Genomic DNA, 13,407 nt, shown 5'->3' with positions numbered 1-13,407 from the left:
AAATACTACTGACGTTTTCGTGTGTGTATATCTAACCCGACTATTTCCCTAGAATTCGAGCCGGGACTAACAGCTCAAGGCAAGCCAATGCACAAAATACTACTGACGTTTTCGTGTGTATATCTAACCCGACTATTTCCCTAGTATTCGAGCCGGGACTAACAGCTCAAGGCAAGCCCATGCACCAAATACGAACGTTTATGTAATATTTCACCTCTTCTTTAACAGGTCCTATGCATCACAGCGGAAGGGGCACTCTCCTACCCAGAGTTCCATGCGGCCGGCAGCCAGCTAGCATAGTACGCGGGATTTACAGAGGAGGTTTTCGTTGATTGAGGGATCGTATACACATAAATCTATCACGTAAGTACTCAGAAACATTCTGACAATTTACGTACTGTTATTTGTTTACCATGTTTTCCAATGTAACAAAGAGAATTAGTCAGAAATGCAGAGTCAAGGCGTCACACAAGACGGAAACTTTTACGGCTTCTGTTGAATTTACCACATCATTGTAATGTACTCGTATATATGCGTAATTCCATAATTAGTGCAATGATACTCTTCCCATGAATATTCTCTAACGCGTGATCGAGCCAATATATGCAACAATTAGACGAAAGTACCTCTTTAAATTAAATTAAACTGGGGGACCGAGAACGGACGCGTGCTCTAGACAAATTCTCTGCCAACTTCTTCACCATGTTTTTAATCTCTGCTAAAATCCTTCTTGGTCTCCTTTTTTTTATCTCTTCTACGTCCTTCTCTACTTCCCCCATTCGTTGCTCGACGGAACGCGGTTCCCCCACCCGATTTAGGCTTGCCAGTTCTTCCTCTACCATGACCTGTCTCATCTCTCGCCTGGGTTGCCGCCCATATACTACTTGGGCATGATGCTGGAAATGACGGACTCTATCTATAGCATCCTCTAAGGGATTGGGTCGAAGACTGGCTACAAATTGACTGGCCTCCTTATTGGAACACCCTTGACAGAACTTGGTGATTACCTGTTGGTCCACATAATAGTCAGGCAGGCCCGGGAAGGCAATTACAGCAGTATTTACCAAGCGCTCGGACCAGGCTTCAAGCGACTCGTCAGACTCCTGACGCAGTGTTTGGAATTTAATCTGGGCCGTCTAAGGTAATTCTGACTTGTCAAAACGCTTCTTCAGTTTGAAGCCATGGCCTCGAAGGATATGTCTGGTTGTCGCCCCTTGCAAATGGCGAAATAGCCCAGGGCCTCGTCCTTGAGGCAAAGGCAGAGGGTGTCAAACTTTTGTTGATCAGTCCAACGGTGATTCCTTGCCCAGGTGTCTAATTGGACATGGAAAGCACTCCAGCTCCCCTTCCCTCCATATGAAATGGGTGGGGTCTTCGGGCCCGCTCCCCAGTCTGGCCGCTCCTGACGGGGTCTTCGGTTTGCTTCACCTCGTTCACGATCTTGACCCGGCCGGCGCCCCAGACCTTGGGGATCCGTTCGGCCTGCTGTCTGAACTTCTCTTACGGCCTCCCGGTTGCGGCCTACTTGTGGCGGTCGCTGTTGGTTGGCTTCGACTGTTCGGGTCCGGTAATCCACTCCAGGGATATCTGCTTCCATATTATCCACTCTACTCGGATGGTCCACCTCACTGGCCTGTGTAGTCTCACTGCTCTCCGAATGTTCCATTCTTGGCGGATCAAATGGACTGTTGCGGGAAAACCTGGGTTGGGGCCCAGTATACCCCAACGGAGGTTGATGTACAAATCTGCCCGGTGGTCCCGTGGCCCTTCCCTCAAAATTGGAGATGACATCGTTGATTGAGTTCAAGTCTCTCTCAGATCTACGGTCCAGGGTGAACTCCGGTGTATCATCCACTCCTGGATGTGCCTCCATGCTAAGGTGCTCCTGTATCTCTGCTTCCTCAGGTTGTACTTGATTACCTTCTTCCAGTCTGCCCCTCTGGGCACTACGAAGCACCTAAAACCATGAGGCGCCGGTTTACTTTTTATTCCCTATTTTATGATATCAATAATTCATTTATCATCCAAAACTTGCTCCCACAGGAGAGTGCACAGCTTGGGTGAGATCAAGCGACGTCTACATTGTAGATATAGCTGTAATAATTAACTTTTCGTTGTATTCATTGAAATTCCTGCATTCTGATTTGCAGAATTGGTGTGATGTCTTGTTCGGTCGTCTTGAATCCGAGATGCTGTTGCCTGTGCTGGCACTTTGGGTCGAACCCCACCATGGATAGTCTGGTCTGGGGTTTGGACTGGGCTGCTTACCGGTACCTGTTGTGTCCGCTCTTGGCGTTCTGCCAATAATGACTGAATTAATGCATCTCTTTGACGCAACTCTTCCTCATATCGGAGTGCTGCGACTTGAGCAAACGCTGGCGGTGAGTATGGTGAGTACTGGTAAGGCGAGTACTGTGCCAGGATGTGCGGATATGTGTAAGGCATGCTGGTTGCAAGAGTGCTCGCAACTAGTGGTGGTGGCATACAATTGACTGTTGCAAGAGTGCTCGCAACTAGTGGTGGTATATGATGGGGTGTTGCAAGAGTGCTCGCAACACCGCCAGCAGGTGGTGGTTGATGTACTGGGGTTATTAAACCCCCTAAACCCCCATACCCTGATGACATACCGGCCGCAGAACTTGGCCCCATGTTGGCTGAACTTGATATACCTGGTTGTAGAAGGCTCTGAGCCAGAGGCTGGCTACCCATTGTAGGGCTTCCTATTTCAGGGCTTCCAGGTGCAGAGAAATCAAAATAGTCAGCCAAGGAGGTGACTTTATGAATTTTTAAATTTAGAAATTCCTCCTTGGTGATTTCCCCATTATTCTCAATGTGTGCCATTATTAATTTTGCTGTGGAACGGCCGATGCCAGGCACTGTGACCAAATCTTGAATTTCACAAGAGTTAATGTAAATGCCTTGTACCACTGGACCATCTGGACCCACTTCATGGCAGTATTAGACTACATCTTTGTACAGTGAGATGCCTTGGACCACTGGACCACCTGGACCCACCACATGGCAGTATTAATCTACATCTTAGTACAGTGATATGCCTTGGACCACTGGACCACCTGGACCCACTACATGTCGGTATTAATCTACATCTTAGTACAGTGAGATGCCTAGGACCACTGGACCACTTGGACCCTCTACATGGCAGTATTAATCTACATCTTTGTACAGTGGGATGCCTTGGACCACTGGACCATCTGAACCCACTACATGGCAGTATTAATCTATATCTTAGTACAGTGAGATGCCTTGGACCACTGGACCACTTGGACCCACTACATGGCAGTATTAATCTACATCTTAGTACAGTGAGATGCCTTGGACCACTGGACCCCCTGAACCCACTACATGGCAGTATTAATCTACATCTTAGTACAGTGAGATGCCTTGGACCACTGGACCATCTAGACCCACTACATGGCAGTATTAATCTACATCTTTGTACAGTGAGATGCCTTGGACCACTGGACCATCTAGACCCACTACATGGCAGTATTAATCTACATCTTAGTACAGTGAGATGCCTTGGACCACTGGACCACCTGAACCCACTACATGGCAGTATTAATCTACATCTTTGTACAGTGGGATGCCTTGGACCATCTGGACCCACTACATGGCAGTATTAATCTACATCTTAGTACAGTGAGATGCCTTGGACCACTGGACCACCTGGACCCACCACATGGATGCATTGTTAAGAGTAACCCAGTTAACTATATGAACTTTGTACCCTGGTGGTTAGCAGTGAGTGATGTTGTACAACCGAGACAGCACTATTCCAGCTACATTATGGCATGTGTAAATAATCCAGTCTGATCCAGGGAACAAACAAACCGAACCATGCATTTCACTGACATAAGGATTTTATTCAGATTCTGATGGATTCACACAACTAAAAACAATATTCAAATAAATATTCAAATAAATTCTCACATGCTTACATAAACCTACTGCAAAAGCAACCCTGCGGTTGACACGCACCTACAAACACTGATGCATGATGGGAAACCAGGGGAAGTAATCCTGGACTTGTCACGTGCACCATGATGCAAATAACTCCTATGTTACTATGTTCAGCCTCATGGGTCTGTTCAATTTTGATAAACCAATATTCAGAAAAACATTTTGAAGAACAAATTCCATCCTTATGAAAATATAGGTCAATACAAAATGTATATTGATGCATGTGACAAACAAAATTACTTCACACTCGTCAAAATGTAAGTATATTCGAATTAATTGAATTACATATGTTTGATGACATTAAAATGGTATCAACACGACCTTGGCATACATATAGGCGTAAAATGTGCTTCTATTTAAATGCAAAGAGCAAAGATAATCCTCAGTTATAACACAGAACGAGGCAGATCCATAAAGACAGGCTTGATATTGGCACAATGCTGTCTCTGTTGATTATTTCAGTGCTGAGCATACAGCAAGCTGAATTGATTTTTGTTTGAAAAAGTCATAAAACAATTAAAAAAACCAACAATGAATATGTTAACCGCTTTGTCTTCATTCAACATGGCAATTATGGAGAAATGGTGAAGGACTCATTGAAAGAAAGACAACATTGACAAGATGATGAAATCCTGTAAGTTAAACTGAGTAATGCGTACAATGGGTATATACTTGACAAATCATCCAGGTCGGATATCATAAGCACAACCTCAGCTGAAAAGAACCGTAATCATTCAGCCATCTACAGCTGCATGCAAACTCCCAAACAAGTTCCACAAATATCATTTGTTCAAAAAGCCTACAAGACCAGCGCCACAGAGAAACCACAAGTCCACAGAAAATTACAAATTATTTGCTAGGTTTTAACACTTTAATATGTCACATAGTCACCAGGTAAACAAAATAATGAGATGTACAATTCTTATTTTTCACAGGTTGGCAGATCATTTTAAAATTAAAAATATCTACTGGCATTAGTCAAGAGGGCTATGGTGGACCAGTATATTTGTCGAGACCTGAAAATACCAATTTACTAGTAAATGTAACCGTTGTTAGCATCGATGTCCCAAATACAGCATATTTATACAAGAATACAACAAAGTACACTGCTTAGATGGTTCCTTCTAGTGAATAAATAATAACTCCCTGGAATAAACATGAAATACCATTCACTGTTTCCACTAACACAATTACAAACAATTCATGATATTCATCAACATCAATTTACAAGATGATAATGGTAGTGTACTTAAAAATCAGAAATATTCATCATAATAATAAACACATATTTGGTAACTTCTAATGTTCACAAACCTGAAAATGCATGAGCAATATTACAATAGTAACTGTGTGTAAAAGTTCACACAGGACGAGGAGAAATTTATGCAGGTGAGTAAGGTTTTATGGCGTTTTTAGCAATATTCAAGTAAAATCACGGCGGGGGACACCAGAAATTTATTGTGCTTCACTCATAGTACCCATGTTGCGAATCGACCCCCGGTCTTCGGCGTGACGAGCAATCCCTTTAACCACTAGGCTACTTGACCTCCCCGAGAAATCGAAGCATTGTGTTCTGCCACGTAGCAGTCGTCACACTGACAAGATACATCAGTTCACAAGGCTAGTTTTCAATTGTCTCAGTAAACCTGTTGTACCTTTCTTCAATATTCCCCTTACCAAATTCTGGTCAATATCTCCTGAGACAGAAAGAAAAACATACAACTCAAAAAAGATTTAAGAAAACCCGATTTTTTATTATGACTAAAGTTAATCTTGGCAAGGAGAGATTAACTATAATCACATGAAAAAATAGGCTCTCTTTTACCACTTTTTAGGAATATATTTAGAAGACGATAATGGTTTTGAATTCAAACATTTACAGTTCTTTAAAAGTGAATGAAGTGCTTGTAAAATACTAAACTCTTCCTTGCAACAAACCCCTAATCTTGGTTCTAGGGTCCGAAGTTTTTGAAAGAAGCAAGCCCATTAAGTTATAACATAAATATTGTGTCAAAACAGACTTGGTGGGTGAATACATGTGTGCAGTCTTATTATTCATATTTGTTCAAATGCACCTACCCGATTTCAAGATATTCAGTGAGTGATTATTACTTTATACCACATCAGCAACTTTGCAGCTATTCATGGTGATTTTTCAAATGCGGAACAGCAAAGGAATTTGTATGTATACTTCATATGAAATCTGTTTAAATGAGCACCCCTTACAATAAAATATGCTTAAATGACATGCATTGTAAGTTATTTCCCACACATACATATATATGTATAACAATAAATGGAATTGATGTGATAATAATGGACATGGCACCTATAGTAGTCTCTTGAGTGCTCAAAAATCATTCACAAATAAATAATCCCCTATCAACACAAACAACATTCAAACAAAACAAAAACACTTGAACTAGGTACAGCCATAAAAAACTGGTTTCCAACATTTTATAAGACATTGGTCCACTCATCTGACTGTACAGGACGCATCAAGGGAACCTCAGAGCAGCTCAAAGCGAGGCAGGTCGTACCACTTTGGTGAAACTGGCAAGTGTTGACAAGCCATGGTTCATAATCAGGGTGAATGTGGAATTTGGATCCATGATCATAAGATCCTGGCCAGGCCAAGGGAAGCAACTCTGCATTGCGAATAGAAGTGCCCCAGACCACACAGCCGACCCTGTCCCCTTAATCACACAAATAATTTCAAAGTTTCTTACATGTGATCAACTAGTAAACCGAGTACGTAGTGTACAGAAAATATATATACATGGATTTTAAGGTTCCACTTCATCGCTCATGACAAATACAAACCAAAATGAAATGGAAAGAACATCTTAAAGGACCATACTGACAAAATCAAAGTTGACAAGCATCTCCAAGCACACACTCGTCTCCATGGCCACCTTCCATGGCATTCGTTGCATTATCACTTCACACATGGACTGACACACCCACATTTGGCACACCCAACTATATACAGTCCCTTCAAGGCTACTGGACTCGTTGTATTCTTGACTTACCTGTAGTATCCCAACAAGTGATCTGTGTATGTCAATATCAGTACCAAAGGGTTCACTGCTTACTTCCAAATCACCACCTTAGCTACTTTGTGTTTGTTGTTTAATGCCGCACTCAGCAATATTCCAGCTATATGACAGCGGTCTGTAAACAATCAAGTCTGGACCAGACAATCCAGTGTTTGACATCATGAGCATTGATCCATGCAGTTGGGATACCATGACATGCATCAACCAAGTCAGCGGGCCTGACCACCTGATCCTGTTAGTTGCCTCATATGACAAGCATAGTCGCCTTTTACGGCAAGCATGGGTGGCTGAAGACCTTTTCTACCCCGGATCTTCACGGTTCAGCTTCTTTGTGTAACCAAGGAGATGGGTTTGAAAAGTATGTCAGTTATACCAGTGCATGTGAGCCTAATGTGGGAGAAAGGCCTGCAGCACAGGGTCCGTTCCACAAAGCTATATTAGCGCTAAGGTTATCGTAACTCCCATACTCTAACACAGACTTACGATTGTCGTTGTGCTACAATCGCCTTGTGAAACAGGACCCAGGTCAGATATTTGTCAGTTTGATGTAACCCTCCAACACTGGGCCAGGTGCTGACCGACTAAGGCTCTTCGCCGGGGTAAACGTAGGACTAGAAGTATCACCGATGTTTATGGCATGGTTCAGAAGCTCCTGCATTGGTGTTTATTCTATAACCTGACATGGCACATCCAATTTTGGAAGAATGAATGGTTTTGCTATTATCTGGAAGAAAGCGAAAACATGTTCTGAGAACAATTGCTAAGTATTTTCTCTTATGGAAGCAACAGAAATTAAAGCCCTGTGTACAAAAACATTCAGTTCTAACATCGACATTTATTTTAGATGAACTGTTTTTACTCTGTACAAATGTTACTTCTATCCCCATGGTTACGCACCCACGCACGCACGCACGCACGCACGCACACACACACACCATATGACTGGATTGGCCCCTTTCACAAAACTTTACCACTGATAACAGCATCAAGGAACATCATGGCAACTTTCAGACTTTCTGTGAATATCAAACATTGGTACCAGAGCAAGACATGCATGTTCTCAAGTATAAAAACAGCATAAAAACAACAAAAAATAATTGATCTAAGAAAAACACATGATTACAGTGTCAGACTGAGTGACAAAGGACCAGTGCAGATTTATTTTTTCATTTGACCAAACTTCATGATGATTTCATTTTCAATAACCATAAAGTAGGCAAATTTTCTTGCCAGAAGAAACCACAAGCTGTAACCTTTAATAACAATCGTCACATGTGTTACAAAGGTATTTTCAGCTTCTACTTTCAGCCAGATATAATCTACTGTGGTACAGCACCAACCATCAAATCTTGTTGACGGAGATGGAACTGTAACACTCCTACAAAAGGCAAGAGTGCAGGATGCCGGACACCTTCCGCCATTTTGGTGAGGGATGTGCACAAGCTCATTTTTGTTCCCATACTAAAATAAGAGGGAGTTTGGGGGGCTGAAACTAAATGCTTTCGTAAGTAATTGTATTGTTTAATTACCAAAATATAATACAATGAGTTCACTGAAATGTGGCTCTGACAGATGTCACTGATGAGGTTGTCGCACGCCATTATGGAATTCTGTTTTCAAGTACTTTTCAATGTTGATGTCCAATTTTACGACATTTATGCATCGCTTTGATATTCAATTTCAAGGTTTTATCTTATTAAACCATACAAATGCAAACAGGGTCATTATATTCTGCTCATTTGGAACCATATCACAAATTTTTCTAAAAGTGATTCTGTCACGTGCAGCTTTATTAGTATTATCAAACAAGCATGGTGGATAAGTGTCCGGTATAATGCATGTGTACCCTACAATAGGTCTCACAATCACCTTACACACACATTGATTACTGGCCAACACTGAAATAAACAAAAAACCTTGCACTTTCTGCAAAGCACTGACAAAAATAAAAATGGAGGTCGCTGTAAATGTCTGAGGTATGTAGAACAGGATATTCCTAAATGAACATCCTGTTTCAGAGTCCATCCGAATACATGGTCTCTGCCTGTAATACTAATGTTCCCTTGACTTGCATCGGAGACTAAAGGTCCATGTGTGTACAATAGTGCCTATGGTATGACATGGTATGATGTATTAACTATGGACATATGAAAGAATTGGGTGGTCTTTAAACTTTGTTTTAGTAGTATAGACCTATGGCACTACTTTAGTTCAATTAGTTGTGGCTGTGTACACAATGAAGCGATCTAAGTAGTAATTAGTAAGCACATGCAAAGCTGTCGATGCCTTGGAGGAAATGATAAGCTGGTGTCTTGTCAGTGAAAATACCAAAATGGACCAACAACTTGTGAGACAAAGGGAGACAACTCTTCTAATCCCTTGCCTGACAGTCAGATGTGGCTGCAACCACACACTGGGTTGTGGATGATGACAGAGAAGTGGAACAAACTGTGATTCACATGATATGGACTTCACATTTAGGAACTGTCAATATCTGTGTTATGTGTTTCCCTTTTATTTCCTTTAGTAAGAACATCCACTGAAATGCAGGATAAAGGCATCGGTAAGCACCAATCCCAGAGTCGATTAGGCTAAAAAAATAAAATAATCTTGGTTCTCAGGCACCGCCCTCATCATCATAAAGTTCGCTGCATGTTTCGTTTTTATTTCCATTTTCAAAACACCTAAAAAAATCCTTAAATATTCCAAGTCCATTAGTAGTCAACCACTGTATTCCAGTATTTTACTCATCAAGGAATACATTTATGTAGGGAGGCCCCTTCCCATGCTGATTGTACACAACTGTTCATTTGGTGACACAACTGTTTATTTGGTAACATACCAGTTTGAACAACCATAAAAAACAACACTGCCCGCCCGAAGTATATTTTCAAAAACCATTGCCTGAAAACCAATTCTTTTATTTTTTTAAACCTTACAATTCCCTTTATGCCGTACTGACATGTATGCATCATTGTTCAGCACGAATCACTATATGACATACAATGATAATTTTGTTTACATAACATACATATATAAAAGCACATGAAGGGCATTTTTTCTATCAATACTTATACATTCAGAGTATTGACTGTGTCATAGCTGACTTACATTTTGTTTCTTGTTAAATGCCGCACTCAGCAATGTTCCAGCTATGTGACAGCAGCTGGTAAATCTTTTCAAGTCTGGACCAGACAATCCAGTGATCCAGGTCATCAGGGTATGATGACTCGCAGTCAATCAAGTGACAGCCTGACCACCTAATTTAGCTGAGATACAGCAGCAGCATCACATCTGAAAAATTCCTCGTCCAACATAGATGAATAGCTGTGAACACACACACTCATCACTTGACTGAATCCCTTTCACATAATGACCCATGCGATATATACAGTGAAGCCCTGGTGCACATGTAGAAGCGCCGACTCAACAATGTATGCTGCACCAGGATGGATTCAGTGGATAGCACAGAAACTGAGCCAAACACATACCATTGTCCTGAACGGATCTTTAAAGCATAATACACAATAGTGAAACTACATTTCATCTGTCAGTGTTTAAAATACTTTCCTGTTTGATTATCTGAGACGGGCTGGTTTTGTCTTGATGGGCAACTTCTAAAACATGAATGTTCAATTGTCTGGCTGATTTGGGGGGAAAAAAGGTTAATAGAAGAAATGATGTGAGTCTGGTTGGAATTTATGTGGGTGCTGTTGTAGCGCTAAGGTGATTGTAACTCCTATACTTTAACATAGGCTAACAATCATCTTAGCGCTGAGGTTGTTTTGTACAACGGCACCCTGAACTTTAAACAATGCATCTGTCATGAAAATGTCTAACAGATTCTTCTTGAGACATTCACGGTACATGTGATGATTTGTTGATGTGACATCTTCCGTGAATGTGTCAGGTGATGTGAATGTCTTCCGTGAATGTGTCAGGTGATGTGAATGGCTCAGTTCACTGCACGTGACAATGGTGCATGATTCTCAGTCTCATCACAATGAAGGCGAGGTGCCGGACACCATGACAAGCTCACAATGGTAACACTGACAAGAGGCAGCTCACAGAAGCGGCTCACAGCAGCAGTAAGCACTGATGGACACTGGAGCAACATCCAAAGCAGCAGGTTTTAAGTTTTGACTGGCTTTTTTCTGAAAATAATGAACATTAAAAGTGAATTTCATTTGGAAATGACTTCACAACATCTATTTCAGAAACATCGTGAAGTAGTCTGTAGTCACGCGAGTGCTAGTTTCCATGGTTACTTGTAATGTAGCGGAGAGTATGGAATGACAAAACAACATGTGAAATCAGATACCGGTGTACACACAAAATATTACATGATTGTCAAAATACGAACCAACATCATTTGTAATGATACAATTGTAAAAAAAACATGAACTGATGCTTTGAAGGTTTTAAGAGACTCTGGTTAAGGAAACACTATCGACTGATAAACAAACTTAAGAAACACTAGCATGAACACCATGTGGTACAACAGCAGGTGTTACACACGAAACAGAAGAATTGATTTACATCAAACAGGAACTGTAGCAGAGTGAGACATGGTGCAAATGGTGAGTGAGTGAGTATGGTTTTACGCTGCTGTTGGCAATATTCCAGCAATATCACGGCAGGGGACACCGGAAAATGGGCTTCACACATTGTACCCATATGGGGAATCGAACCCAGGCCTTCAACATGACAAGCCAACGCTTCAACCACTAGGCTACCCCACCATCTGCAGTGCACTTGGAGTTAATGCTCTTGAATTGTTTGATAGGCATTACTTAGATGTTGACGGGTGACAAAGTAGACACAATTCAAGGATAACTACTTCTTTAATTAGTCCGAGGGCGACTTTTCGGAATAGATCCTTATACCGTTGTCAAGCAGACTGCTTCAGATCGACTCGCCACAACCAAACCTTCCACCCTTCTGTTGGTATTGATCACATGGGTGAGGCAGACACGTGAGCTCTGTTGTCCAGTGTGTTTCTTAAGTTTGTTCAGCAAATACAACTGCAATAATCACTGCATTAACATAAGGCCATGAGGCTATCAAATCATGCACTAACTGACAAACATGCAAGCAATGAAACAAAACGATTGAAGGCAACAGTTCTATTTACAAAATATTGGCAATAATGTACATCGTACCCCATACACGGTCTGACTAGATATACATGATTAACTATTGGTGCTTACATCTGTATTGTCAACATTCACTACCACAGGCGACTTGACAACCTGTAGCGAAGAAAACAATGCATGGCTGAGTGAGTAAGTGAGTGAGTTCAGTTTAGTGGCACTTTGAAAAGTAGTTGGGTCAACAAAGGAAACACAAAGGACGCCGGGCAGAAACATTCGGTTGGACATGCTGAGTCCAGATAACTGCTGATTTAACACTTTCAGTAGGGTTGGTCAAAGGGGGATAACCCCTTACTTGTGACCCTTCAAAAATTGTAATCAACATTAACAATGCTTCCTTAAAATGGTTTCAAAACTCAAATGTTGTGATTCAGATCCCCCACATATATTCCAGTCTGTTTATGTTACATGCATCTGATAAAGAGAAAAAATAAAAGACAGTCGGAATATCCAAACCACAACATTTGTTGAGCTCAATGACCTGGCTTTCGTGTGGTGGACAGATTTAGCCCTGTGAATGTTGACAATACACGATTACACTCAACTTCTGATTAGAAAACTTGACTATCAATCTTCATGAAATACTTGTCGCTACACCTCCCGGATACAACAATATGCTGCATCATGGAGTGTCCACTACGTACAGATCCATGGGTATACACTCGACCCTTATGTAGGTAGTGATCTTATTCACAGGGATGAGAAGGTTTCTTTTAAAAATAAATCCTCTTGGGGACTAAATGATTTATGAGTACCGCGGGTATATTGCAATGGCATGTAACACAAAAGTGACCCTTGAATTCCGCAGATTCGTGGAACAGCCTCATCCCTGAATGCAGAAACTCTACATCAAGCGGCATGTGTCACATGAGATGAGCACACATTATCAAACATTATCAGCAGAGGACATAATGTGTACAACAGACAGGTTCCGTTATGCGTACAAGTGACGACCGGAGAAAGGGTCACTTGTACGAGTGACTTTCAATAATATCTGCACAAAAACGTTTCTTAGTCTCGAGTGTTATTTATATAAAAAAAAATAGGTAAAATTATTGATAATTATTGATAATCAGTTCATTGTGTTATACTTTTCTCCAGACGTAACAAGAATTTGAAGAATCTCAATGCTAAAATTCGAACAGTAAATGAAACATGCTACAATGTAATATCTACCGGTGCCATTCTCTTCCACAAATAGTTCTTCAAAGTGT

General features: G+C 41.3%; 1 protein-coding gene and 1 long non-coding RNA gene across 2 annotated transcripts in view; one reads left to right on the top strand and one right to left on the bottom strand.

Annotated features, from left to right (window-relative positions):
• Positions 1-274: 274 nt before the first annotated feature.
• LOC124147890 lies at positions 275-4,763 on the top strand. Its single transcript, XR_006862895.2, has 2 exons — positions 275-363; positions 2,151-4,763. It is a non-coding gene; the product is annotated as an uncharacterized LOC124147890 (long non-coding RNA).
• Positions 3,864-13,407, bottom strand: part of LOC124147889 (phosphatidylserine synthase 1-like) — a 141,512-nt gene continuing 131,968 nt past the window's right edge. The window contains exon 14 of the mRNA XM_046518730.2: positions 3,864-11,194. Within this exon, the coding sequence (XP_046374686.2) occupies positions 11,173-11,194 (22 nt within the window). The 3' untranslated portion in view covers positions 3,864-11,172. The remainder of the gene's footprint in view (positions 11,195-13,407) is intronic.

The sequence above is a fragment of the Haliotis rufescens genome, unplaced genomic scaffold, assembly GCF_023055435.1.
Source record: "Haliotis rufescens isolate VD_foot unplaced genomic scaffold, xgHalRufe1.0.p SCAF_1, whole genome shotgun sequence".
Classification (NCBI taxonomy): Eukaryota; Metazoa; Mollusca; class Gastropoda; order Lepetellida; family Haliotidae; genus Haliotis; species Haliotis rufescens.
Note: the sequence above shows the minus strand (reverse complement) of the source record. Positions and strands in the feature narration are given on the sequence as shown.